This window comes from Mytilus trossulus, chromosome 7 (assembly GCF_036588685.1).
Source record: "Mytilus trossulus isolate FHL-02 chromosome 7, PNRI_Mtr1.1.1.hap1, whole genome shotgun sequence".
In the NCBI taxonomy this organism is placed as follows: domain Eukaryota; kingdom Metazoa; phylum Mollusca; class Bivalvia; order Mytilida; family Mytilidae; genus Mytilus; species Mytilus trossulus.
In genome coordinates, this window is record NC_086379.1 from 15,761,785 (window position 1) to 15,789,211 (window position 27,427).

General features: G+C 31.4%; 1 protein-coding gene across 1 annotated transcript; it reads right to left on the reverse strand.

Moving 5' to 3' along the window:
- Positions 1 to 4,823: 4,823 nt before the first annotated feature.
- Positions 4,824 to 13,936, reverse strand: LOC134726194 (uncharacterized). The gene is made up of 6 exons (XM_063590594.1): positions 13,846 to 13,936; positions 12,652 to 12,771; positions 9,355 to 9,457; positions 7,592 to 7,987; positions 6,369 to 6,749; positions 4,824 to 5,380 (listed from the first exon to the last, which is right to left on the reverse strand). The coding sequence occupies exons 1-6, from the start codon at positions 13,934 to 13,936 to the stop codon at positions 5,086 to 5,088; spliced, it is 1,386 nt and encodes a 461-aa protein (XP_063446664.1). The 3' UTR covers positions 4,824 to 5,085.
- Positions 13,937 to 27,427: the final 13,491 nt, after the last annotated feature.

Here is a 27,427-nt window from a genome sequence, read left to right on the forward strand (position 1 = left end):
AGGATGGAATTCTGTAGCCAATATTGTAAGCTGTTCAATTTAGACATATTTTCAATTCACACCATACTAAATCATAGAGTCACTTTTAAAATGCTATTGTAGAAAACTTACGAAAAGTAACATGACATGTTTAATTTACGCTTTGACGAATACACCTTCTAATTTTGGTTAAACACCCTTTTATTCTTCTCAGGCAGTTAATATAAAGTGTAACTTCGTTCAATCACAGGCGCTATCAAACAAATTTTCAGTATTAAAGTGAAACACATATATATTTATTTCGTTCTAAACCATGACAAATTTGACTAAAACCATGACGACTTTCTAGACTCTTAACCGAATCATGTCAATTGCATAACACACCATAGCAATTTCGATATCTTGCTTATTCTGCATTAATTTCTTGAAACAACAATTCCAATGTAGATCGTTTGACCTCCAATACAGCTTGAAACGTATTATTTGCTTTTCATTTGCTCCTGAGAATAGAAGTGAGGCATTAGTTTAGGAAAGTTACATAAATTAACCATGTCAAACTTATCCAAATTATGACAAAATCACTGTACTAAACTCTCTACGATATGACGACATTACTACCCGTGCACTTGTATGCACATTTTCAACGTTAAACTATCAGTTCAAATATAAATGGTCATTATTATAAACAGCTAACAGTTAAATACTTACCCCTTTGCATAAATTTCTTTATTATTTTCATACAACGTTTTTCTTTGTGGTATTTTTCATAAAAGCATGAAAAGAACCCCTCACTGGTATTGTGTCTATAACAATTAACACTTCCCTCGTAGACTCCTTCGGCTGATTTTAAAAAATTCCAAACAGGTACTTCATAAATATTTGATTTTCAACAATGTATGAATTTATTCCTGAAAAATTCCCGCTTAACATTCTATAGATCCACATGAAATGTTTAATTTTTTGTTCTGGTAGAGCACATTTTATTAAACAAAGAAAATCAACAAAAATACTTTTGCTACTAAGGAAAAATAAATTAATTAGTAAAACTAAAAATAAGTGTAAACTGCTTAGTTTTCTATGTTGTGTCTTGTGTACTATTATTTGTCTGTTTGTCTTTTCATTTTTAGCCATGACGTTGTGAGTTTATATTCTATCTACGAGTTTGATTGTCCCTCTGATATCTTTCGCCCCTATTTAATGATTTTAAACAATCTATAATATATAAAAAAGAAGATGTGGTATGATTGCCAATGAGACAACTATCCACAAAAGACCAAAATGACACAAACATTAACAACTATAGGTCACCGTACGGCCTTCAACAATGAGCAAAGCCCATACCGCATAGTCAGCTATAAAAGGTCCCGATAAGACAAAGTAAAACAATTCAAACGTGAAAACTAACGGCCTTTTTAAGTAAAAAAAAATGGACGAAAAACAAATATAATAGTTCATTAACTCACCCTTTCTGTGACATTCAGTAAATATGCAGAAAATGACAATCAAGTAAAGACTGTACATTTCAGAAGATGAAGCTTAGAGACTAACTATCTGTTATAACATAAACCATATTGATATCATTCGAATAGAGTTTGCACTCTGTGATTTTCACATTTCCGCAAATCTCAATTCATAGGAATTAAAACAATCATGAATTACTTGTACAAATGGGGAAGTAAACATTTATTAAAAAAGCTATTCGGAGAATATAGTGTAACTCATTTCAACAACACTAAAAGCAAACCAACATAAAAACTTAATCAAAACTTTTTATGTTTTTTTCATGATTGATCAATATTTTTTTCTTCGTAGAAAACATGTTATTTTGTAGTGATTACTAGAACTTTAACACAAATATGAGAGTTGTTTTCTGGTTGCAATGTGTCATTTTGTTTCTACCTGATGACATATTAACCACATATTTTTTTACTAATATCATGCGCAGTCACTTGCAGTTATCTCATTATATTTACTATACTATATATGTATAAAACTAGATATTGTGGTGAATCATATGGGTTAAAAAATACCACTTAATAATTCAAGAGTAAAGCACACTGACCCCCGATTCAATCATTAGTTTTCTAAAAGAGTTTTTTTCCAGTTTAGTATATACTTAATGCATTTATTTTATTATAATTAAAAACGCATCAAACGTAGACATTGGCAAAATTAAAAGTCTGATTATTGATATTTTAGAAGTAAAAGTGACTACATTGATAATCATGATTACTCCAATAACTTTTGCGATTTATTGATACAATACCTCAACAGCGCTTCAAATATTATGAATTAAACATTAATGTTTTTGTAAAGTGAATTGTTTATTATACTAACCTATATAAAATATTAGAAAATAAAATATTAGACCAACTGTTGGACAAAACGTTTGCAAATGTTCAACTTGCTAATTTGAGTTATATGTCATATGTTAGTTGATACTGTATTTCGTGTTGGATCATCGGCTTCTGATTCATTGATGTACAGATTTATATTCTTGTCGAAATAGATATTTGATAAAAATAAGCGGTTATGTTTTGATCTCAATTATACTGATGGTTTATTGTTTATAACGTGAACAACACAATCGTTGAGAACGTTTATATGCAATTGGAGCAAACATTTAAATGGTATATGATATATTTATACACTGCTTAATTGAATAGAAATAAAATTGTTAAGCAGGATACATGTTTCTTCTGTGTTTAATCTATATTGAAAAAACACTGTTGTTACAATTTACTATACAAATTAATAGCACCATCATGGCGCGCTGATGACTTTCAATTCCATATAGCATTATTTGCTCATGAGGTAATGATTTCAGAATTTAATGCTACATAATTTAAGTAAAACTGTTATATGTTATGAATTATTCGATGGCCTAAAGATTTCAAGTAACTCTACCAGGAAATGTCCACCTTAAGTTTTGACGCTCCTAGAAAAACAAATATTCCAACATCTTGGTCTGGACCATGATTAGTATTACCCAAATACCGTGCTAACTGAAATCGATATCATGTGTTAAAGTAAATGGAATACTGTGGTAACCTAAAACTAGTGAAGGTAGAACAACAAGAGGACGAATCTTTCTGATAACGGGAACTGTTAAAAATTATGTGATTCATATTAATCATCTTGCTTGAATGATCTCACAAGGAACCACTACTCGTATTTTTTTATTTCCGCGTTGTCATTGTTATAAACAGATTTAGAATTAATTGCCAGGATCGTTAGAAAATAGTACCGTAAAGCCACATAATAAAGAGGGTCAACCTAAGATAAAACCTTTTTTATATACCTTTATCGCACTATTCTTGTGATATGGACAACCATCACAACTGGTACCTGCAGGGTTCACCAACTTTTTGTCATTTTTTAGTTATTTAAAAAAGGTATCAAAGGTTCGAGTTTTTCTTCTGTTTTTAAAAGAAATCGATCATCTCAATTGACACCATTTGCTGATTAAAAAGCTAATTTATTCAAGAGAATGCAGAACACAGCTATCAAACGTATCTATACACCTCTACTAGTGGACTGTTAGTCGTGAAGGATATCACAAGCCAAATAGGTACTTGGTACGAGCAAACAGCTAATGCTTTATTAAAATAAGTTGCTATAAGGAAATATTCATTCTGTAAAATACTTAATGAATAATTCTCCCTCATGCAGATCTCTAATACCTTTTCGTGTAGACTTTTTTTGTTTTTATTCGTTTCTATCAATTATCTAAATATTGTATTATTTTGTTTTGAACTTTCAAATAATTTGGCTTCTAGAATCACCAAAGAAACATAAGTCGGTGAAATGCTTATCAAGTGCAGAAACTTTGGTAACATTAATGTTATAAATCTTTTGTTTTCATATATTTTGATATCGTTGATAGATTTTTTTTTTAGTATCGGAGTACTAGGCATGATTAAGATAATTGCTGGGATATCATTTTCCAGTTTGTTGAATAAAAAAGACAAACAAACAAAAGCAAGAAGACAAAAAACGAAATATATAAATAAATCAGTTTGAATTCATCTTTTTTTTTATATTTTCTTTTTTTCCGATTTTAATAGGTTAAATACTTTAAATGCTGTTTTTCGTGTTTGTCCTGATTTATGTCTTGAAAAAAACAGGTTCAGGTGGCACTTACTCTAAAAAATATTATCGCCCGTGCATAGCCTGTAAATTGATATTGTTCGTTTCGTAAGATCTTTTTTTATGATATGACGGACCCAATTATGTTTGAATATTCATTTCTTGAAAACTGTTTTTTGGTATACGCTTCAGCGTATAAATTAACACAACGATCTTATATCTACGGTTTCACAGCTAACCGGGTCAATAAAAAAATGCAAATAATAAAAAATCTTGCAACCCAAAGATACATAGTTTTTCAAAGCGATATTGTCTAAACTTCTTTTATTTAGATAAGAAAATGTACAAAAAATATTCGGAATAGCAGCTACATTTTTAAAAGACATGCAATGAATGTAATACGTTATCTTTTCATCATTTTAGTACATACATCTTAAAACGATATGTGTTAGACGTAATAGGTAAATTCTATGTGGTTTTACTTATTTTGCACTATATGTAAACGGTGTAATTTTGTACTTGTATAAAGTGTAAATTTATTCAGTAGTTTTAAAATAGATTGTCACACAAAAAATAGCATTAAAGATTTAGTAAGTTTTACCATCAAGTCTTAGATAAAGAATAGGAAAATATTTGTATTCTTTTTATCTAACAAAGATAAAAATCATTATGATTCTGTCAAATAGATTGGATTTTTCAGCAGTATTTTCTACTCATTTAATAAAATCTAATGTTAATGATCCTTGATTGGCATTATAGCAAACAATAATAAGATATCTAAGACTTAATATAGACATACAATTAAGTAAACAATTTTACATTATATATATCAACACTCATATACATTTGTGTCAATATTTTTATGCTTTAGAAATTTCATTGACTGTTTCTGATGTTGCATGGTAAGATGGTAAAAACTAATTAGATAACATTGTTAGTCTGATCACTATGGCAAATAACTATATCCCTAATTTCTCCTATTTGCTTCCCGTAATCTTTATTCATATCTGATGAGGATTAAATTTTATCCTCACCAATTTCAGTGTAAACGCTCTCGTCACCTTTTGAAACACTGAACCTTTTTACAATTGGTAAGACCAGGCTGCTCAGGTCTTTATTATATTTCGTAACGGAGGGGTCAAGAACAAAGTACTCGCATTCCGCCTCGTCAGTATTTAAAAATTCGTTCGCAGAAATAATAGCGTTGTCTCCCTTGTTTGTACTGGATGGACAATTTTCAAGATGTGAAATCTCAGTTCCTTGGTCAACAGAGTGTGGTCTTGTTAGTTGTTCTCTCTTATTTTTCTTTGATCTGTAAAAATATATATGATATTTAGGGATGTAAAAAAAAAGGTTTAACATTTATTTATATTATTTGGACAGGTATCTTACTACGAACGCATACGAATATTTCTGAAGAAATTGGGTGAAATCATATTTAAAATCTTACAGTCGATCGGCATTAAGTGTAACGGAAATTTTATTTCAACTTTTATAATTTAACGGCTTAATTCTTTTTTTTAATCTCGTATATCCAAGTTTTTCTAACACCACAGGATAAAAGCAATCCAATAATATCAATTATAAAAGTTGATTTTTTTTATAAATTGCTTTTTATTTCAAATTGCCGATAACTTGTTGGCATCATTCTTTTTCAAAGAAAAAAAGTAGATGGTAAAACGATGAAAGACATAAATTAAGTATTGTTTCAATGTTCTCATAATCTTTTATTCTCCATTGTAAATCGTAAAACACACATTTATATCTTTTATTATCAAAGTTTTACACACAGCGCCTTTTTTGAATTATCAATTAGTAAATTTTATTATACATTTTTCCACTCGTTCTAGTATTTACATCGCAAACTAGAAATTATCAGTCTTTCCTCTGACTCAATAAATAAACTAAAAAAAATTATAGATTATCTATAACAGCTTTAAACATGGAACAAAACATGAGCCGACGTAAAAATATTTGACCAAGACTTATTACCGGATCATAAAGATTAACCCGACGTTCTTTTTGTGTTTGTATGAGAACTGAAAACCGATAATGAAAAAAAAAGAATCCGCTAAATTGATTATATCAAATAAACGTTGTAGAATATTTGCCGTCCAATGAAAAAGAATGTGAAATGAGGATATGTGATGTGATTGCTATGAGGTAGATATTAGCGACAATAGATAAACGTAGGCCCTTTTGAAATGAAGAAACCCCAAAGCATATAAAGTTGTAAACGACCCAGACATAACATAGCGTAAAATAATTCAAACAAGAAAAATAAATATTGCCATAGTTACACTGGGGTTTCATATATGTTCTCGTCACCATTGCAACACCATTTATCCTTACTACTAGCTTCTTCTATTTTCTTCTGGCGAACGCCCTCCGTATCTGTTGGATGGGTGATTTTATCTTCATCAATTTCATTATAAACTCTCTCGTCACCCTGTGCAACACTGAACCTTTTGATCTCTGGTAGGCAGATCATGTCTTTATCATATTTCGAGATGGCGGGATCGAGAACAAAGTACTCGCCTTGTGCCTCGTCAGCATCAAAAAATTTGTCCACAAAAAGAACAGTGTTTGCTTCATTATCTGTACTGAAAGGACTAATTTCAAGACTTGCAATCTCACTTCTTTGGTCGATAGACTGTTGTTCGCTCCTCTTGTTTATTGATCTGTAAATCATACATGTAATTATTAGGAATACGTAAAATGATTAGTATATTGACTTTAAAATTTTAATAGATATCTTACAACAAACGTATACGAACAGGATACTGCAAACATAATGTTGTAAAAACCTTATTTTTAACCTTAAAGTCGATATAATGTATGACGTAATATGTGTGAAATTTTCAAAATTAAACTCCATTTTTTTATTTTGTGGTATTTCCAAATATTTTGAAAGTCAATTAATTCCAAAAGATTGATATTTACTACACGAAATCAATACATAAATTAATATCCAATGATATTCATAATTCAAAAAGATGATATTTTCTAAATTGCCTTTTTCTTTCAATTTGATGTTTAGTTGCAGACGTTTTTAAAAAAAAACAATAAACATATCGTGTTACAATGAATGCTCCGTTAGAAATGATAACACATTCATTTACTATAAACAGAGTTTTACAAACAACAAAATTTTTATATAGAAATTAGTGAATTATATTATTATACTTTTTTTCATCTTTTTCAAATTTAAATTCATCAGCCATTGCCTGGATTCTATCTTGCTCGTAAAAAAAATAAAAAAGTACAACAAGCATAATCCGACCGAAAAAACTGAATTTATCAGATTGTCATGATAAAAGCCCAACTTTCTATTTCCATTTGTTAAACATACAACGAATTGTTTCAAGCAGGGGGAAAATATGTAATTCGATAAAAATTCGACGAGCTTACGAATAAGATATATTTATCTACATTAGAAAAACATGCATCAATGCAATTTCTTAAAGATCCAGACATATTCAAACGTAAAACAATTAAAACGAGAAAATATATAATGCAATACCCTAATGGGATTTCATATCCTGTCTGGTCACTATGATAAGAACCTTTATCCGTGACTTCTTTGATTTCATTCCGGTAAACACGCTCCATATCTGTCGATGATTTGATTTTATCTTCATCAATTTCGTAGTAAATATCATCGTCACCATCTGCATCACTGCAATTTTTTATTTCTGGTAATTTCCGGTTGCTCAAGTCTTTATCGTATTTCGTAATGGAGGGATCGGGAACAAAGTACTCGCCTTGTGCCTTATCAGCAACTAAAGGTATGTTAGCAGAAAGAACATTGTATCCTCCCTTGTCTGTACTGAATGAACCACTGTCATAATTTTCGATTGCAAGTCTTTGATCGACAGACAGTTGAATTGTATGTTGCTTTCTCTTCTTTTTCTTTGATCTGTTTAACATTAATGTTATAAATGAAGATAAAATGAAGGTCTAAAAATATATTAACTATGAAAATGCTGACCAGTATCTTACTACACATGCATACGAATGGTGTTTACTGTGAAACCTTATTTTCAAAATTTACATAGGCATAATTGACGAAGGAACAATTGGAAAGGTAAAATACCAAAAAACGACCTCAAAGGGAAAAGTATTTTTTTCTTAAAATGTCCTGTACCAAGGGCCATTGTTATATTATATTTCGTTTCTGTGTGTGTGTTACATTTTAATGTTGTGTTTCTGTTGTGTCGTAGTTCTCTTATATTTGATGCGTTTCCCTCAGTTTTATGAATTTCGAACAGCGGTATACGGTATAGCCTTTATTTATTCATTAAACATTCCTAAACGAAAACTCTGACTATGTTAACCAAAAGAAGTTATGAAAAGTAATTGCCAAATTCCTGACTTAATGCAGCACTTATCTGGAGAAATAATCAATATGATTATCGGTACTTTATGTAAAGAATACATTGATAGAAAATCATTGAAGTCAGAAATGTGAAACGGTCAATTGTGGAAATTAAAAAAAGAACATGAGGTCTCGGTTTGAATTTTTTTTAAAGGAGAGACATACAATACCTTTCCAACGTAAAAAGTGGAAAAGAGTCTACCAGACCATACATGTAGCACAACTATTAAAGCAAAGAATAAACAAAAATGCACTATAGTTTTACTCTTCAAAGTACTACATGGCAAAGGCTGATCGTTCAACGCAGTTTTTAATATGATGAATTATAATATGACGTTCTTTTTTCGCTTTGTGAATAAACCAATGATCTAAATCCAATAAAATGTGTTTCCACATGCGTATACTGGCTAATGAAGAATAATGAATTTGTAAAAATTGGCATACATTTAATATATTTCATCAACATAAAACGCTTCCATAATTATGCACATGTTGTTACTGGTTCATTTATTAAGACTGTAATGTGTTGCAATTCGAAATTGACATATTTGACCTAGATACGACAACCGTTCATGCTTGCTGTTTAAAATTTCTCCTTCTGAAAAATCACTTTGCCAGTTGTTTGCTTGTTTAAAAAAAAGAAGGTTCATGGAAGAGCCTACATAAACGCTCTGCACTTATACACATCGAACAAAGAAATTACCTTAATCTTCCTAATCAGAATCGAAATAATTATGTAAGCTATACTTTATTGTAGTTTTAACATGGGTAGGCATTATATTCGTGTTAATTTAGCCCTCACTATCGCTCGGTCAAAAATAGTCACGAATTGAATGCCTACCTATTTAAAACTACAATAAAGCATAGCTTGCATCAATTGTTTCTTAAACAAACAAAAGTCAATATACCTTATTCTGCATATACAATAAGTCATGAGTATAACAAAAAACAATATGATTGTGCCTGCTATTCCAACTGAGATACCAACTATCGCTCCAAGTTTGAATAATTCTGAAAAAGATCGACACCATTAACAAAATTGGTATATTTATGTTTGTATGTATGTATGTGTGTATATATGTTACTAGTATGTATTTCCCAAAAAAACATTGAACATTTTCATATTTGATCCTTTCCAAAATTGTCCGTTTTTAGATTTTAAATTATATTGAACTAAGGTTGCAACTCCCTCAGGCAAAATTAAATTGGCCTAAGATAATTTTGGCTATTTTATTAGGTAATTATTGTTTCGTTAAATCGTCAATTGTTTCAGCTCTTATATATAAAATCCAGACTTTCATATATTTTTCTTTGATTTTTCCTGATGAGGAAAAATCTAGACACGCGCTTTGAACGCATGGAATTTATAAAACATGTTATTTTCATTTTACATCACTGGTGGATCAATTCCTCTGTTGGTTGAGTACCAGTCCCCGAGGTTAAGTAATCAGTACATCGGTACTACTGATATGATTCATACCACAAATCCTGTCTAAAATTGTTCGTTTATAATTTTTGAAATCATAAAGAACTTAGGGTTTCAACTTACTTAAGCAAAGTTGTCTGAAATTGATTTGTCTATTTTATTCGATGAATTGTTTCGGTTTTTGTAAATCCTTTGCTTTCAAAGATTTTGCTTTGAGCATTTCTGATTTAAATTTAAATTAGGATCTTGCTTTCTGGTAGGAAAATCAACCAAACTGGACTGTATATCCACCATGTGTCCTTATCCTCGGTTAATATACTGGTATATACGAAATAAGATGTGGTATGATTCCCAATGAGACAAATCTCAACAACAAACCAAATGACCAAGTAATTAATATTTATATGTGATCGTACGGCTTTCAACAATAAGTCAAGCCCATACCGTAAAGTTAGATATCAAAGAAAGACAGGAAAAATTTTAAACAGTTAAAACGAGAGAACTAACGACACAATTCATGTACAAAATAATGAACAAAATACAAATATGTAACACAGAAACAAACGACAGCCACTGACTTACAGCCTTCTGATAAGGTTAAACTAGTGTCTTGGCGCTAAAACATTCCCCTAACCTGGGACAGTAGTGAAACAGCACAAATTAAAAACAAACTATACAAAACAATAAACGAAAACCAAAAGGAAAAAAAACCTTCAGTCACGTAATTATAAAAAAGAAGATGTGGTATGATTGCCAATGAGACAACTATCCACAAAAGACCAAAATGACACAAACATTAACAACTATAGGTACCCGTAAGGCCTTCAACAATGAGCAAAGCCCATACCGCATAATCAGCTTTAAAAGGCCCCGATAAGACAATGTAAAACAATTCAAACGAGAAAACTAACGGCCTCATTTACGTAAAAAAATTAACGAAAAAAAAATATGTAACACATAAGCAAACGACGACCACTGAATTACAGGCTCCTGACTTGGGACTGGCACATACATAAATAATGTGTCGGGGTTAAACATGTTAGCGGGATCCCAACCATCCCCTTAACTTGGGAGAGTGGTAGAACAGTACAACATAAGAACAAACTATAAAAATCAGTTGAAAAAGTCTTTACTCATCAGTTGGACAAAAATATAGTTGACGTGGCCGGGTACTTATACATCCAGACACAAAAAGACACAAAGAACAGATCTGAGAGTACTCGCAGTTATCTGACAGCTAGTTCAAAGCCACTAACAACTAATAAAAAAAATTATGCATCTAAGACTAAACTATCAATCCGTACCGTCCAACATTCAATGGATTTAGTGTAAAGACGTCATGAACAGCCAGAGAAAAACATGACCTTGTGCAATGCCAAGTTACAGGTATCGACAGATTGTAGATCCATGAATATGTATATGTATACAACACATATATAGTAATATTTAGTTAGCTTTTAATCTACTGATTAAAAAATCCATATTTATACCAATAAAAACAATAGTCAATGATCTTATTACAGTGTTGAATAGGTAACCTTTGAGAATAAGTTTATTTAAAGGAGCGACAAATTACAGGCTTTTGTCTTGGGATTAGCATATGCATATTAAATGTAGCGACGAAAACATGTTAGCGGGATCACATCTCTCACCGTAGAAGGGACAGTTGTATAATAGTGAGAAATTAGAACGAACTATAAAAATCAGTTGAAAGGTTTTAACTTACTGTGGATTCATTTATTTTCATGGGTACCAATTTTCTTGCTTTTAGGGAACTTTTTTTTTGCGGATATTCAATTCTGTGTTATTTCCATAGTCTGCACACAAGCCAATAGAAATTTTGTACTTCGTTGAAAATTTAAAATTCCTGGTTCACATGTAACCACGAAATCCATGAAAATTGGTATCCCACGAATATTTATAAAATCCACAGTATTTATAGAAGGATACACAATCACAGATGGATGTTGTACTTGTACATCCCAACAACATGACATTAAGTACATATCTGAGACAACTCACAGTTACTGACAGCTTGTTCAAAGCCAATAACAACTAATAAAATGAATCGTGCATTAAATTTGCCTAATGCAACATAAAAAAAATTAAATAGCCTCTGATGTGTCAAACCCATATTCTGGGCGTTTATGTCGTTACCCATTAGGAACACGTTATATTTTCCAGAATTACGTGATAATTCCCAGTACAAAATTGGAATCTGTGAGGTACTAATGATTCATTTTAGTTTTCATATCTCTTGATAGAAACTGTTTTATAATTGGATACCAGAGGGTTCTTTTAAAGGTAGTTAATATCCCACACTTCATAAAAACATTTCCAAATCCATTATAAATAATTCAAAATATGTTTCGCGTTACAACTTAGTCCCAAATTTCTCTTGCCTGATTAGGATTAGGACAGCTTATAAATTCGCTATCTACGTTCATATCCGTAGAGTTTTAAACACGCTGTACACCCATCGACAATAACCCACTTTCTATTGATATAACAAAGATCAGAAATCTCATTACATTGTAGTCTTGTGGGTTTTCTTTTCTTTTTGTATATTGAAGATTAAACAATAGTAAATCTTTTGCAGTATGCACAACTTAACTGGTCTTTGTGAGATTTAAAGCTTTACATGGAGGATTTTGTTGTTGACCGTGTATTTACTTCATATCGAATAGATTAAGGTTTTTGGTTAATATTTCTTTGGCGTATACCTTTATAAGTATAAAGTTAACTCCTTTATCTATATGAACTAAATTTTTTCTATTACTTTCTTTTCCCTTTTCCCTTTTATCTTTTTTGTCATACTCTCTTCCATTTTCTTTCCAACTCGTACTTGTTTCTACATCATCTGTAAAGCTGCCTTTATCATCATCGCAGTTATGTGAATCTACAAAAAAAAAGAAAAAAGAATCATTGCGTAATCCTGCCAAGCTGATGTTGTTATATAAATATTGTACCCACACGAACCATTAATTCACACAATAGAACCATATAACGGCACTTTAAGAATAGTTGTAGCTTACAGAATATGTGTGTTCCTATCGTATATATTGCTATTATAATCCATCCCCTGCTATGGCCGGTGCATTTCAATCTTTCAAATGTAAAAATTAAATATATTTGATTGTTTGATACAAAATGAGAATAACACTAACGCGCTTTTCTGGAATTAACTTCATCAGGAAAAAGTAAGGGGACTAGTTTACGCACTGTAATCCTTTCTAGTTTAGAAGTATTTTGACTACGCTTCAATCAAAAACTATTGAGGTTTTCTATGTTTTGTTGTAACACTGTTGTTAAAAGTAAGGGCGACAGTTGGTACATAATTAAACGTTAAAACCCGCTGCCTTTTTTTCGTACCTGTACATGCTGTACTAAATGTTGAAACTGATATTTTGTGGTTGTCACTTGTTGGTAGGGTTCATTAGTGTTACTTGTTTCTTGTTTTCAATATAGATTAGACTGTTGATTTTCCTGTTTCAAAGGCTTGAGTCTAGTCATTTTGGCAGTCATTAATAGCTCACTCTCAGATGTGATCCAATATCCGATGTCCGAACTTTAACAAATTGTGAATTTGATGGAGAGTTGTCTCACAACACTCAAACAACAAATTCTCATATCTATGCATGTCATAACATGTCATCGTTCTGCATTCAACAATGAGTACTTCTTAGAGGCACTAGAATAACTAAATGCAACACAATTCAAAGGAGAATTTAACCATTTTGAATTAATTAAATATTTAGTAAACACAACTATACCAGACAAGATTAAAAAAATAAACTACAATCCAGGCTCCGGACCATAAAAAAGAAAATAAAGAAAGAGAACTATGATCAACCCTTACCACAAACCTAGACTGTTATGTAATTATGAAGTTTATAAACGTATCATTCAGTTAAAAAGTCTTGACTCATTTTTCCATCATTATGACTTGTTTTCTTTGTTAGAACTTTGTTACCTTTTTCCTTTGTTGTTAGATTATTCCAATTGCTAACAATTTCTGCAATAGAAAAAGTAAGCAAATTTGTTTTAACACAATACAATTGCATAGTTACAAACAACATGTAGTTTTTGTTTTCTTCTCTAAAAGATCGGGATGAATACGAATAAAGAAAGCATCTATTTTTTCAGTGGCGTAGGAGTGAGTTTTTGTTTTTCTCAATTTGGAAACGTTTTGTCAAGGAGGGCCTTTCAGTTGCCGCCTTGTCCTCTTTCCGTTTCCATCACCATTGTTGGAAATGTTTCTCCTTTTAGAATAAAGACAAAGGATGAAAAATGTGATTTCTCTCAGTCTTATCTCTGTTCAATATAGCGCTATACAGGTTCCAAATGGAGAACAGCGTTATTATATCACAGACCATTTTATAATTCAATCGTTTCCTGTTTCTTATTAGACTTCTACACTCTTTATCAACGTTTGGTAGAGTTTCGATTTGATATTAGTGAGTACGACTCAATTTTCTATAATTTATTTTATATCTAAAGCATATTGAGGAAAACTGAAGAAATTAACAAAGATCATAACCAATAACATTAAAAACGTTTCAGTTTTCTTAATTCAAGAACTGATGTCTAAGTTTTACACTGTGTTAATTGGCAAAACTTTTAGAAATGTTGATCCTAATTGCTCTTCAACCTCGTACTTTATTTGGCCTTTTTAACTTTTTTTGGATTCCAGCGTCACTGATGAGTCTTCTGTAGACGAAACGCGCGTCTAGCCTATTTACAATATGATGAGTTTATTTACTGAATGAGGATGGTACAATGTTTACTTGAATGAACGACGATACAATATTTATACGAAATGTAACATTTAACATATGTCGAATACGCAGCATCAGTGACTTATAAACAACCACTGAAATATTAGTGCTAAAACACATGATTTATCTTCCACTTGAGTATGTTACATGATGGACTAACTTTAACAATATTTTCTCACAATTTTAACGTACCTTTGGCAGACAAAAATACGTTTTTGCAATTTTCGTCACTACACCTTTTGTTTCCTTCACCGTATGTACATAAAATCTTTGACTGTTTCACAAAACATTCATCAGTGAAATTTTCGTTCATGGCTGGAAAGTGACAATTCATATGAAATAAAAATAAATGTAATAAACAAATCAAGATAACCCATGAAGTGAAATATTTTTTTACGTTCTTGCATATAATGGCATGACATTTTTACAAAACGTTTCTTATAGACATTTTATAAAAAATATTTTGAAAACTGGCAAGTGATTAGCGGCTTTCAAATTTTTTTTCCCCAACATTGATATGTAATTTTGGTTTCATTTGCTGTATTTGGCAAAACTTTTAGGAATTTTGGTCCTCAATGCTCTTCAAGTTCGTACTTTATTTGTCCTTTTTAAATTTTTGGGATTCGAGCGTCACTGATGAGTCTTTTGAAGACGAAACGCGCGTCTGGCGTATATACACAATTTAGTCCTGGTATCTATGATAAGTTTATTTAAGAGATTAAATTGTCAGTTTTAATTGTAATCGTCATACCACAAATCAAATGATTCCAAATAAAAATAGCATTTGTAAATCTAGTACGTCCGAAGAGCTTTTAAGTATTAAAGATCATTAATAACACTTGAATTAAAATTATACATTGTTTAGTGTTCAACTGATTGATTGGACGCAATGTAGGAGACAATGTGACTGCACCAAAAAAATGTAAAATATAAGTACTATATAACGCGGCTTGAAAAAAGACAATCTTTAATGTTGATATTTGCTATGCAATGAGCGTGACACACTCACTATACATGACGTCCTTATAAAGATGATGTTAAGGGTTTAAACACACTGAAACGAAACAGAAATTGTCATACGAGTAAACTTCATAAAAATATCTAGTCCAAAGTCAATATCAAAAATTTGATATAGGATTTCCTTTCCCTCCAATTTCTTTTAAAATGTCTGGGAAAATCAACAGAGAAACAAATTCCGACAATGTCTAATCATGATAAGCTCATGTTGTCGTAACTACAATCCCCTTCCCTTTCATGAATGTGACCAAATTATACTATTTTCCGGATTTGTCATCACATAAGGAAAACGACGGGTGCCCCATGTGGAGCAGGATCAGCTTACCCTTCCGGAGCACCTGAGATCACCCCTAGTTTTTGGTAGTGTTCGTGTTGTTTTTTCTTAAGCTTTCTATTTTGTATCATGTGTACTATTGTTCGTCGGTTTGTCTTTTTCATTTTAAACCATGGCGTTGTTAGTTTATTTTAGATTCATGAGTTTGCCTGTCCCTTTGGTATCTTTTGTCCCTCGTTTATAATTAACCACTTGTTTTGTACTCAATTCGTCCGGTAATATTGGAATTATTCAAGATAATTAATGCGCTTAAACCATTATTTTTTATTCGAGTCTGAATTGACCAGATTTTGTGCTAGACCAGTAAAATCGAATACACATTTCACTCGACTAGTTTCGACATTTTCTCGACTGTACTTAAGTGTTCTCGACTAGGTCTCGATTTTACTTAATTAGTCTGATTCAGTACTTGATGATCTTTGTGCAGTCTGAAATGGTCTTGAACCAGGCTCGACCTGTAACGACCTGTCTCGACTAGTCTCGATCTGTCTCAATTATTCTCGACCTGTCTCGACTAGTCTTGACCTTCAAATTTAGTTTTGACTGGTGTAAATCAGCCCATCTAACTAAATCAAATATTGATCTTACAAAATTCAAGCTTATTAGGTAGTTTGATTTATTGCTGTGAAATGAAAGAATTAAATGCCCCAGTCCCACTAGGCCACGATCGCACTACGATCTGTGAAAAAAAATGCAAATTTTGACGAGCGTTGTGCGATGGTGTAGATCTTAAAGAGGTCGTAATACGGTCGTGGTACGGTCTTGGAGATCTGATAAGCGTGTCCAACTTTTAACATGTTCAAAACAAGCGTGGTGCGGTCATGGCGAAATCAGGTTGTATTAGAAGCGTAATGAGAGTGCAGTAAAGTCGTTGTAAGATCGCAAAGGTCGCTGTAATATCGTTAACGAGAGCGTGATTCTATTCTGGGAGACTACGCTACGATCTCACAGCGACGTTATCATGACCTCTCTATGATCATCATGTTTTCACCGCTCCCACTACGACTATATCACGTTTACACCACGCTGTTCAAAACCATAGTACGATTCTCGCACTCTCATGCCGTCCTCATCACGTTATTCTTACGACCTGTTTACGACTATTTCGAGTTCTTGTGATGTTCATTGTCATTGTCACCTAAATGTATAAAAGCTCTCAAGTTTTTGTTTTCTCAAGGTTTTGAAGCATCAATTTCAATTGAACCATGGAAACACAAGACCATGTACATGTACATGTAGTTATGCTTCTTCGATCAATAACTCAGCTACAAAATCTAAACGACCAAGCCATGATGCAGTAATTGAGAGAGCGAAGAAGAAGGATTCGAAGAATATTTAGACGACGTAGGTCCTTTTGGATTCGTCCTTGGTTAGCAACGGATAGGAGAGTTCAGTTTGGTCATTATGATGTTAGATGAACTTCTTAAAAGAGTTGGTCCAAGAATTAAGAAGACGGATACGCTATTTAGAAGGGCCCTATCACCTGGTCTTAAACTTGCCATCACTTTAGAACATTTAGCTACTGGTGACAAGTATTCGACCTTGCAGTATGACTTCAGAGTTGCTCGGAATTCTATAAGTAAAGTTGACATTATTGTTGAGAGCGTAGTAAGATCGCGGTATGAGCGTGGTATGGTCGTAGTAAGGTCGTGGGACGAGCGTGCTATAATCGCAGTAGAAGATCGTGTTGCAATCGCATAAATCGTGGTATGGTCGTAGTGAAAACGTGAAGAGCGTAGAAAGGTCTAGATAAACGTAGTGAGGTCGCAGAATAAGCGGGGTGAGAACGTGGTATAATCGTAGCGGGATCGTTGTAGAAGCGTAATGAGAACATAGTAGCATCGTGAAAGCAACGAAAATGAATATTTTCATGTCGCTCAAACCACGACCTCCCCACGGTCTGATTTTATTTTTGAGTGTTGTGAGCGTAGTGCGATTGTGGTGGGACTCGGGCTTAATTTTACAATAGGTAAAATAAAAATTATTATATAAATTTCAGATAGTCATCTTTAATTTTTTTAATATCTTTTTCAAATCAAATCTGATTTTCATCAAACTATGCAGCTATCTTAGATATATATTAAGCTTACTGAACCCAAGGTCCTTTTGTTTTTTGTTGTATTGCTGTCAAATTTAAGAATTGAATAAATCTAGGTAAAAAAAGATAGAATTTGCAGTTTCAAACAAAATACAGATAGTACACTTTAATTTTCTGTAATAACTTTTTCAAATCAACTTTGATTTTCATCAAACTATGCAGCTATCTTAGATATATATTAAGCTTACGTTATCCCAGGTAATTTAGTTTTTTGTTGTATTGCTGTCAAATTTAAGAATTTAATTAATCTATGTATAAAAATGGTTGAATTTGCAGTTCGAACAAAATACAGATAGTATTCTTTAATTTTTTTAATAACTTTTTCAAATCACCTTAGATTTCCTAAAAACTATACAGTTACCTTGATGATGTATTATTTCTACTGAATCCTAGGTTGTTATGAAGTTTGGTGTATTGCTGTCAAATTTAAGAATTAATTTAATCTCGGCAAAAAAAGATAGGATTTGCAGTTTGGACAAAATAGATATAGTACACTCTTTTTTCATTCCTTTTTCAAATCAACTTAGATTTTCATCAAACTATGCAGCTATCTTAGATATATATTAAGCTTACGTTATCCCAGGTAATTTAGTTTTTTGTTGTATCGCTGTCAAATTTAAGAATTTAATTAATCTATGTATAAAAATGGTTGAATTTGCAGTTCGAACAAAATACAGATAGTTTTCTTTAATTTTTTTAATAACTTTTTCAAATCACCTTAGATTTCCTAAAAACTATACAGTTACCTTGATGATGTATTATTTCTACTGAATCCTAGGTTGTTATGAAGTTTGGTGTATTGCTGTCAAATTTAAGAATTAATTTAATCTCGGCAAAAAAAGATAGGATTTGCAGTTTGGACAAAATAGATATAGTACACTCTTTTTTCATTCCTTTTTCAAATCAACTTAGATTTTCATCAAACTCTTCAACTATCTTTGCAATAGATTCATCTTACTGAATCATAGGTTGTTATTCAGTTTAATGTATTTCTGTCAAATTTAAGAATTTAATTTATCTAGGTCAAAAAGCTACAATATTAGAAATATATCTTTCCTCATAATAGGGGGAAAAGTATATATAAAATAGTTATATAATTCCTTAAATGTTTTATTCCTTTTTGATATATATTATATAAATATATCGAAAAGGGATTCATTACTATTAAGATAGTTTGTCAGACTTGTGGTGATTTATAAAGAAATAACTCCTGCTTGGGGCAAACTTATTAAGAAGATCACATCTACCAGATAGTTTTAAATTCTAAATAACAAAAACATTTATTCAAAGTTGCAACATCCTGTTAAATTTTAATCGCAAGGGTTTATTAATTCACTAGAAAAGTTATACATGAGTTTAAGAAAAGTTATGAGGGCTTTCTTTTAACCTGTGTTGAACTCACGTGTACTTATGTAATTAAACCTTGTATAGTGCCATGTCATTAAAGTAAACTAATTTAATTCTTAAATTTGACAGCAATACAACAAAAAACAAAATGACCTGGGATTCAATAAGCTTAATATATTTCTAAGATAGCTGCATAGTTTGATGAAAATCCAAGTTGATTTAAAAAAGTTATTAAAAATATTAAAGTGTACTATCTCTATTTTGTTCAAACTGCAAATTCTAGCTTTTTTTATCTAGATTCATTTATACTTTAATTTGACAGCAATACATCAAAAACAAAACAACCTGGGATTCAGGAAGCTTAATATATATCTAAGATAGCTGCATAGTTTGATGAAAATCAAAGTTGATTTGGAAAAGTTATTAACAAAATTAAAGTGTACTATCTCTATGCTGTCCGAATTGCAACTCCTAGCTTTTTTTTCCAAGATTACTTTAATTCTTGACATTGGATTCAGTAAGATAGCTGCATAGTTTGATGAAAATCCAAGTTGATTTGAAAAAGTTATAAAACAAATTAAAGATGCCTATCTGAATTTATATAATAATTTTTATTTTTACCTATTGTACAATTAAATTCTTTCATTTCACAGCAATAAATCAAACTATCTAATAAGCTTGCATTTTGTAAGATCAATATTTTATTTAGTTAAATGGGCTGATTTACACCAGTCAAAACTAAATTTGAAGGTCAAGACTAGTCGAGACAGGTCGAGACTGGTTGAGACTGAGTCGAGACTAGTCGAGAATGGTCGAGACTATTCAGACTAAATCAGACTAATTAAGATCTAGTCGAGTACCCTTAAGAACAGTTAAGTACAGTCGAGACAAAATCGAGACTAAGTCGAGTAAAACATGTGCTGGATTTTACTGGTCGAGCACAAAAACTGGTCAATTCAGACTCTGAGCAGTTTTTAAATCATCCCTTCGTAAATGTTTCGGACGCCATCATGAGTTGGTTGACCGTTATGGAATAACCGTTTCACAAACGATATCGGATATGTTCCTTACGTCGTAACTACAATCCCCTTCCCTTTCATGAATGTGACTACCGAATTAGACTATTTACCCGATTTGTCATCACATAAGCAACACGACTGGTGCCACATGTGTAGCAGGATCTGCTTACCCTTCCGGAGCACCTGAGATCACCCCTAGTTTTGGTGGGGTTCGTGTTGTTTATTCTTTAGTTTTCTATGTTGTGTCATGTTCTATGTTGTGTACTATTGTTTTTCTGTTCGTCTTTTTCATTTTTAGCCAAGGCGTTGTCAGTTTGTTTTAGATTTATCAGTTTGACTATCCCTTTGGTATCTTTCGTCCCTCTTTTGTAGTGAAATGAGTAGCTTGTCAAGTAAGTAACGCATGCTGCATTTAAGAAAAAGACTCATGCATTCAAAAATATGACAAGTACAATGTTGATAACACATAAAGTCCTATTAAAATATGTTAAAATTTAGGAGAAATTAGGAGCACTCTGTATAAATATTCTTGGATTTCAGCTTATGTATTATATGACATGATCGAGAGGGACAAACAATGGAGTTGATGCAACGTGAATAAATTCAACCACATCCTATTTTGTGTAGTCTGAAACCATACTATGCTATTTGTACGCTGTTGTTTGTCTTTCTTTTAGTTTATCTATACTTAAAATTAACAATATTAACAATGAAAATTTATATGTATATCTCTTTTGTGTTTGTCATCTGTTTTCAGAGAAACAAAAACATTGTTAGTAAGGTAGTTTAAAAGTTGATAGTTGTACAAATGAATGTATTCATTGTGCTTTTCCCGTAGATTAAGTCTAATCACATTTATCACATTTAAATCTTTACATGGTTCACTGTAGGGATAAATAAACGAAAATGTATTGCCAAACCTGTCATAACCAGAATTTTATTATGGCTCCTGCATTCTTGATATGTTTTCAATATTTTAATACTATTTTTTTTAATGTAAATTGTTTTATAATAGAAAACTATTATTGTTATACATACCTCTATAAATTGTCATCTGTACAATGTCTATGCAGTCTCTTTTCTGATGATATTTTTGGTAAAGGCACGAAAACAAGGTGTCCGTTTCGTTGAATTCTGTGCATGTCCAGTTTTCTGTTTTATTTAAATCTGAACTATGATTCGAAATCAATCTTAGGAGTCAACATATAAATGATAGATAAAAGCTATTCCTGAACATTTTGTTTTACTAAGATTCCATTACTTATTAATTTGTTAATAACTTTAGTTCATATCAAGTTATTGAAATCCATAGAACACAGATTCACCTGTTTTAGTGAAAAACAGAATCAGAAGACAAATCAAAATGAAAAAAAAATAGGTATTTATACATTGATCTTAAATATAGGTACACAATAGAGTTGGTATTGATATCTAGATTTTAAGTAGAAATTTATTTCAGGAACACTTGACAAAAAATATTCAAGAAAATGGCTTACAAATTTTAACTAACATGAGCAATACGATGGGAGCCACATGTGGATCAGGATCTGTTTACCCTTCAGGAGCACCTGAGTGATATCACCCACAGTTTTTGATGTTGCTGAGTCTTAAGTTTTTCATGATTGTTTTATGTACTATTGTTTGTTTGTTTGTCTTTTTCGTTTGTAGTCATGGCGTTGTCAATCTATTTTTGACTATTGACTTTGAATTTCCGTCTATAATATTTGATATCTTTCACCTCTCTTTTACTATACATACCAAGATTTTTTTTTCATGTACTTTATATAGCTAACTAAACACTTACATTATGTTTTTTCTATCTTGTTTCACATCTAGTTTTTCTCGGAAGGGAATCATTATACATGTGTTTTCTTAAATTGACTTTTAGCTGACCCGAAGTACCATTTTAAGCTCGAGATTGCGATTATTTTTCATGTGTCAGATTCCCATTTGATCTTTCTACTTTTTATATTATATTGCTTTTGGTTTATTGTAGTATTTTGTATTTTACAGTATGTATTGGTTTTTTTTTTCAGGTTGCGATATTAATTTCTAGGACAATTATGATTCCAGTGCAGTCATGTACGTATTAAACTTAAAATGTTTAAATAGTGTATCACTCACCTTTTCCATTAGTTCCAGTTAACACGTGGAAAAGAACAATCAAAGAAAGGCTGTTCATATTCGTGATGATAGACCTAGGAGGAGAATACATAACTATAAGTAAAATATATATATACGAGTCTAAATTGAAAACTACGTTCAATATATATACATATAAATAAAGCAATTAAAAAAACTATATATCATAGGAAAGCGTAGGTACTAAAACATTCATAAAGTACTTGATGTCACGCGGAAGGAAACATTGAATAGTTATCATATAAACAAGAGTTGAACGCATTTTCACAAGGGAAACAATACCCCACGTCGACATTTTTTAAAATGTATAAATAGAACAATAACGTGTTGCTTCATAGAGACATTAATAATGTTTTTAATGTTGGTCATGTAAAGATTAAACTTACATATAAAGTTTTCTGTGGTCTTTTATAGGCTTTGGAATTCTGTCAAAAGGACGCCAAAATCAGGAATCTTTTTTTATATTAGTTAGCTTTTGGTTTTCTTAAGTAATCTCATTATGTTATTTAGAAAATAGTTGTGTTGATGCTTGATAACTGTGATTGTAAGTAAAAATTTGAAAGTACCTAAGTAATCATTTAAACGGCCTTTTTAGATCAAATGAAAAAAGATGGACAAAAGATACCGGGGGGACAGTCACACTCATAAATCGAAAAACAAAACTGACAATGCCATAGCTTAAAATGAAAGAAATCAAACAAACAAAAAATAGAAAACATGACACAACATGGAAAACTAAAGATTAAGTGTCTATTCATATCATCGGAAAGTGGGTTGTGAACTGTTTCAAATTCTTATTCACACGATTCAACATGCAACCAAACAATAGTTGTGTTAAGAGATGGTGCATTTTATATCCGATTTAACCGTATGAGAAAACAATCCTGTTTTAAAAAATAAATGGCAAGCCGACATTTGCATACCATTATTGAAAAGGTGTAATTGATTCATTTATATGTTTGCGCGTACATAACCATATGACTACAACTAACAATGCGCATCTCAAAACATCATTATCTCCCATATTTTTGTCACGATTTTAAATCAATTCACTCTTCGGGGTTACAAAGGTATTTTATTCTGAACAGATCTATCATGTTATGGAGGGGCATTCGGGAAAAAATACCAGTCGAGGGAGTGTTAAATGTCCTGAACCGCTAGGTCCAAAGACTGTTTTTTTTCTCTCCCAAATATTCCTCCATAACATGATATATCTGTTTAGTTACACTGAATAGATTTTGATTGAAACTCATTGTACTGGTTCAAGAAATATGTTTTTAGTAGAGACTATCTTAATACCGGGGAAAATATACATGTACTCATACGCGTTCGCGCTGTCTTAGTGACACGTTATCCGAATAATATTGGCGAGAAGAGGCTCCCAAGGGTTATAAAAAAATTCAAAATGACAAATACCACGACATAGAGGGGACAAATTCACCGGCAATGGTAAAAAAACTAAAAATTCATTGCAAATGAGAAGAAATGTAAAAGAAACACTGCCAACCACCCAATCATAATCCGGTTTTCTCCTATAAGGTGTAATTTAAGTTAAAATATACGTTTCAATTGTATTTATTCAGATTTCGTCTATTGTAGTCTTTGGGTTCCTCAAACGATTACATTAAAAATTATCTAACATTAAGGTATGTATCTCCAAGTAGGGAAGTCTGATCCCTTGTTTTGATTTTATTGGACTGTGTGTCCATTTTGATGTATTTCCCTCTTTAAAAATAGTATTAGTGTCTTTGGTTTTCAAAAATATTGGTCTCTAGCATAACTGAAAAAACCTTTTAGAACCGTTTATTATTAAAGTTGAAACGGGTCTGTTAATTATTTCTGTGCTTATATTATTTCTGTATTTCTATTCCTATATTTTGATTATAAACGGTCTACTCCTAAAGGTACTAAAATAAAAGTGCTAATCATTCATTTTCCACATCATATGAAAAGGAAAAATAATAATTATTTGCATTGATAATATCAATAGAAAATAAAACAATATTGCTTACCACTAATTTAAAAACTCTTTACAAAATTCAAAACTTGTTATCAACAGCAAGTATATCTTTTATGACAGTTACACTAAAAACTCACAAGTTATTACAAACAAACAACAACATTATTTTAGAGTATGTCAAAATGATAAAAATAAATTAAAAAAGAAAATGTGTTTTTTCTATACTTTCTCATTGCTTTATATGGTCGTTAAAAATGTCAAGTAGAAGTAAATATTCAACAATATAACAACAAAGTTTAGTTGTATCATATTGTAATTTCTCATCAGCAAATAAAGGTACTGAATTGTGCATTAAGGTGAAACATTAAAAATTAATTTGAAAAGCACATAGTAAAAATATATACCAAAATTATGGAAAAGAATTAATTATGATGATTTAAAATTATAAACAAGCATGAACAATAGAACTAATATAAAGCAAAAAGAAAATTTATCGATTAAAATAACTCGTATGATAAAAATTGTAATACGTGACGCTTATTTAAAAATCTTCGGGTATGGCAGAGACAAGATGGAGTTTCGATATCGACGATATTTTATCGATATCAATATGCAACTTATTACTGTATGTGTCGCAGCAAACATATAATCAGTCGTCGATACCGATTCGTTATTTTCGGTCAAATTATTTACCTAGCATGTCGCCTTAATATTTTGTTGATCGACTTCATGTATCTTAATAGACACATCAGCTTCTCTTGGTCTGTCTGTTTCAGATGTCGATATCAACCTTTGTTAAAAAAAATTGTCATTCTGCTACCGTTATCTTTATATACATTATATAGTTTCATTTGGTTCGTCTGATTAAGATGTCGATATTGACAATATGAACGCCATCTAGTCTATATCGACACATTTGGAATGTTACAGTTATGAATTTAGACAATTTTGTTTCTCCTGGTTCGTATATTTCAGATGTCAATATCAAAATATCAGCAATATCTAGTCAATATCGACAACGAAACGAAAATATCAAAAATACTGAACTCAGTGGAAAACTAATGAAATGGCAAAATCAAAGGCTCAAACACATCAAACGAATGGATAAAAACTGCCATCTTCTTGACTTAGTACAGATATTGTTTTATGTAGATAATGGTGTCTAAAACCTGGTTTGATAACTACCTTAATCACTCACGTGTACGACAGTCGCATAAAATTCCATTATTTTGACAACGTAGTGTGAACAAAACAAACTGAAATGGGCTTTACTCATTGTTGAAGGCCGTACGGTGACCTATAGCTGTTAATGTCTGTCCCCTTCTGGTCTCTTGTGGACAGTTGTCTCATTGGCAATCATACCACAACTTATTTTTTATATAATAGGTAAAAGTGGCAATAATAGGTGTACAGCAGACAACATTATTTTATTATCTTTATCATTCTAAAACACACAAATATATTAACAAACATTTACCGTGGCAAAATCACATAATAACGTGATTTATACATCATTGTAAGAAAGAAACACAGAAAGGCGTATAGACAAAACATATTAGCAAAAAATGAAAGACAACAATATCGAAATGTTAACAGAACAATATCACAATGACGGGATGTAAAAGTACATAGCAGGTCATATGTATTAAATGAATCACAAAAAGGCATATAGACAAAAATAAAATAACAAAAAACTCAGAGGAAATCCAATCGAAAGTTTACAATCTCATGGCAAAATCAAATGACAAAACATATCAAAAACAAATGGGCAAGAATTGTCATATTCCTGACTTGGTACAGGCATTTTCAAATGTAGAAAATGGTGGATTAAACATGAATTTTAGGCACTAACACTCTCACTTTGATGACAGTCTCATCAAATTCCGTTATATCGACAATGATGCGTTAACTAAACAGATATCATAAATAAAATAGTCAACATATGGGTACATCAGTCATCATCGTGTAACAATTTAAAAAGTAACAATTTAACAAAACACAAAAAATATCTATCTACAAACACATTCATTGATTCGCGTGTCTGACGTCAGAAAATTTTATACATCACATAAATTTGTCGTTCAATGTATATACAAACAATTTTAAAATTTCACATGGCAGTGTTAGCATACAGGGTTAAAAAGGTAAAGTATGTAAGAATTTATTTCAGAAATAGACCCGAGATTTAAAATAGTCCAAAAGAATTTATAAGAATCCAGAAATAGTTCATTCCACTACGCGATTCAATAATTTTGACCTTTGTGGTTCAACGTATTTTCTTATTCATAATAGAAATATATCATAATGACAGATAATAGAATCATGTTGACGGGATCTTTTAAAGTACAGAGTCACGTTATAAGAACCAAAGAAACACACAAAGTCGCATAAACAAAACACAGCAGCAAAACATGAAAGATAATACAAACACATTGACGTGATGTCCGAACCACGTTAAACGGATATCACATAAAACAATCCAACAGTAAAAGTAGTATGAATAATAGAACAAAAACAAATGAAAGAACAATATAACATGTTGTTAAGATGATAAACAACATCAGTACTCAGAATTTATACAAGACCATATGCATTAATGTATTATTTGTGAAGTTGATACGGAATATTTATCAACAAGGTATTGGTACCTTCCGAAAAACTTTTATAGAAAGAACGAGACGTTCTTTGACATACCCCTGGTTCATCAACTTTCTACTCAAGATTCTGATGACGTTTTACAAAGTCTGAACTGGATCTGCAAGCTCATGAATATCGAATAAGTTGGGAAAAATATATTCCAAAAGCAGGTGAAGTTGGTATATTGCTACTAAGGTATGGAAAGCCAACGGGGTCAAAATTC

What these genes read in the sequence shown, in the direction of transcription:
- LOC134726194 (XM_063590594.1), bottom strand. Translation starts at nt 13,936, where the DNA reads ATGCAATTGTATTGTGTTAAAACAAATTTGCTTACTTTTTCTATTGCA. An exon ending in TCTAACAACAAAGGAAAAAG is followed by an intron (nt 12,772 to 13,845) that starts GTAACAAAGTTC and finishes TTTTTTTTGTAG; the next exon opens with ATTCACATAACTGCGATGAT. An exon ending in TATTGTATATGCAGAATAAG is followed by an intron (nt 7,988 to 9,354) that starts GTATATTGACTT and finishes AATGTTAAACAG; the next exon opens with ATCAAAGAAAAAGAAGAGAA.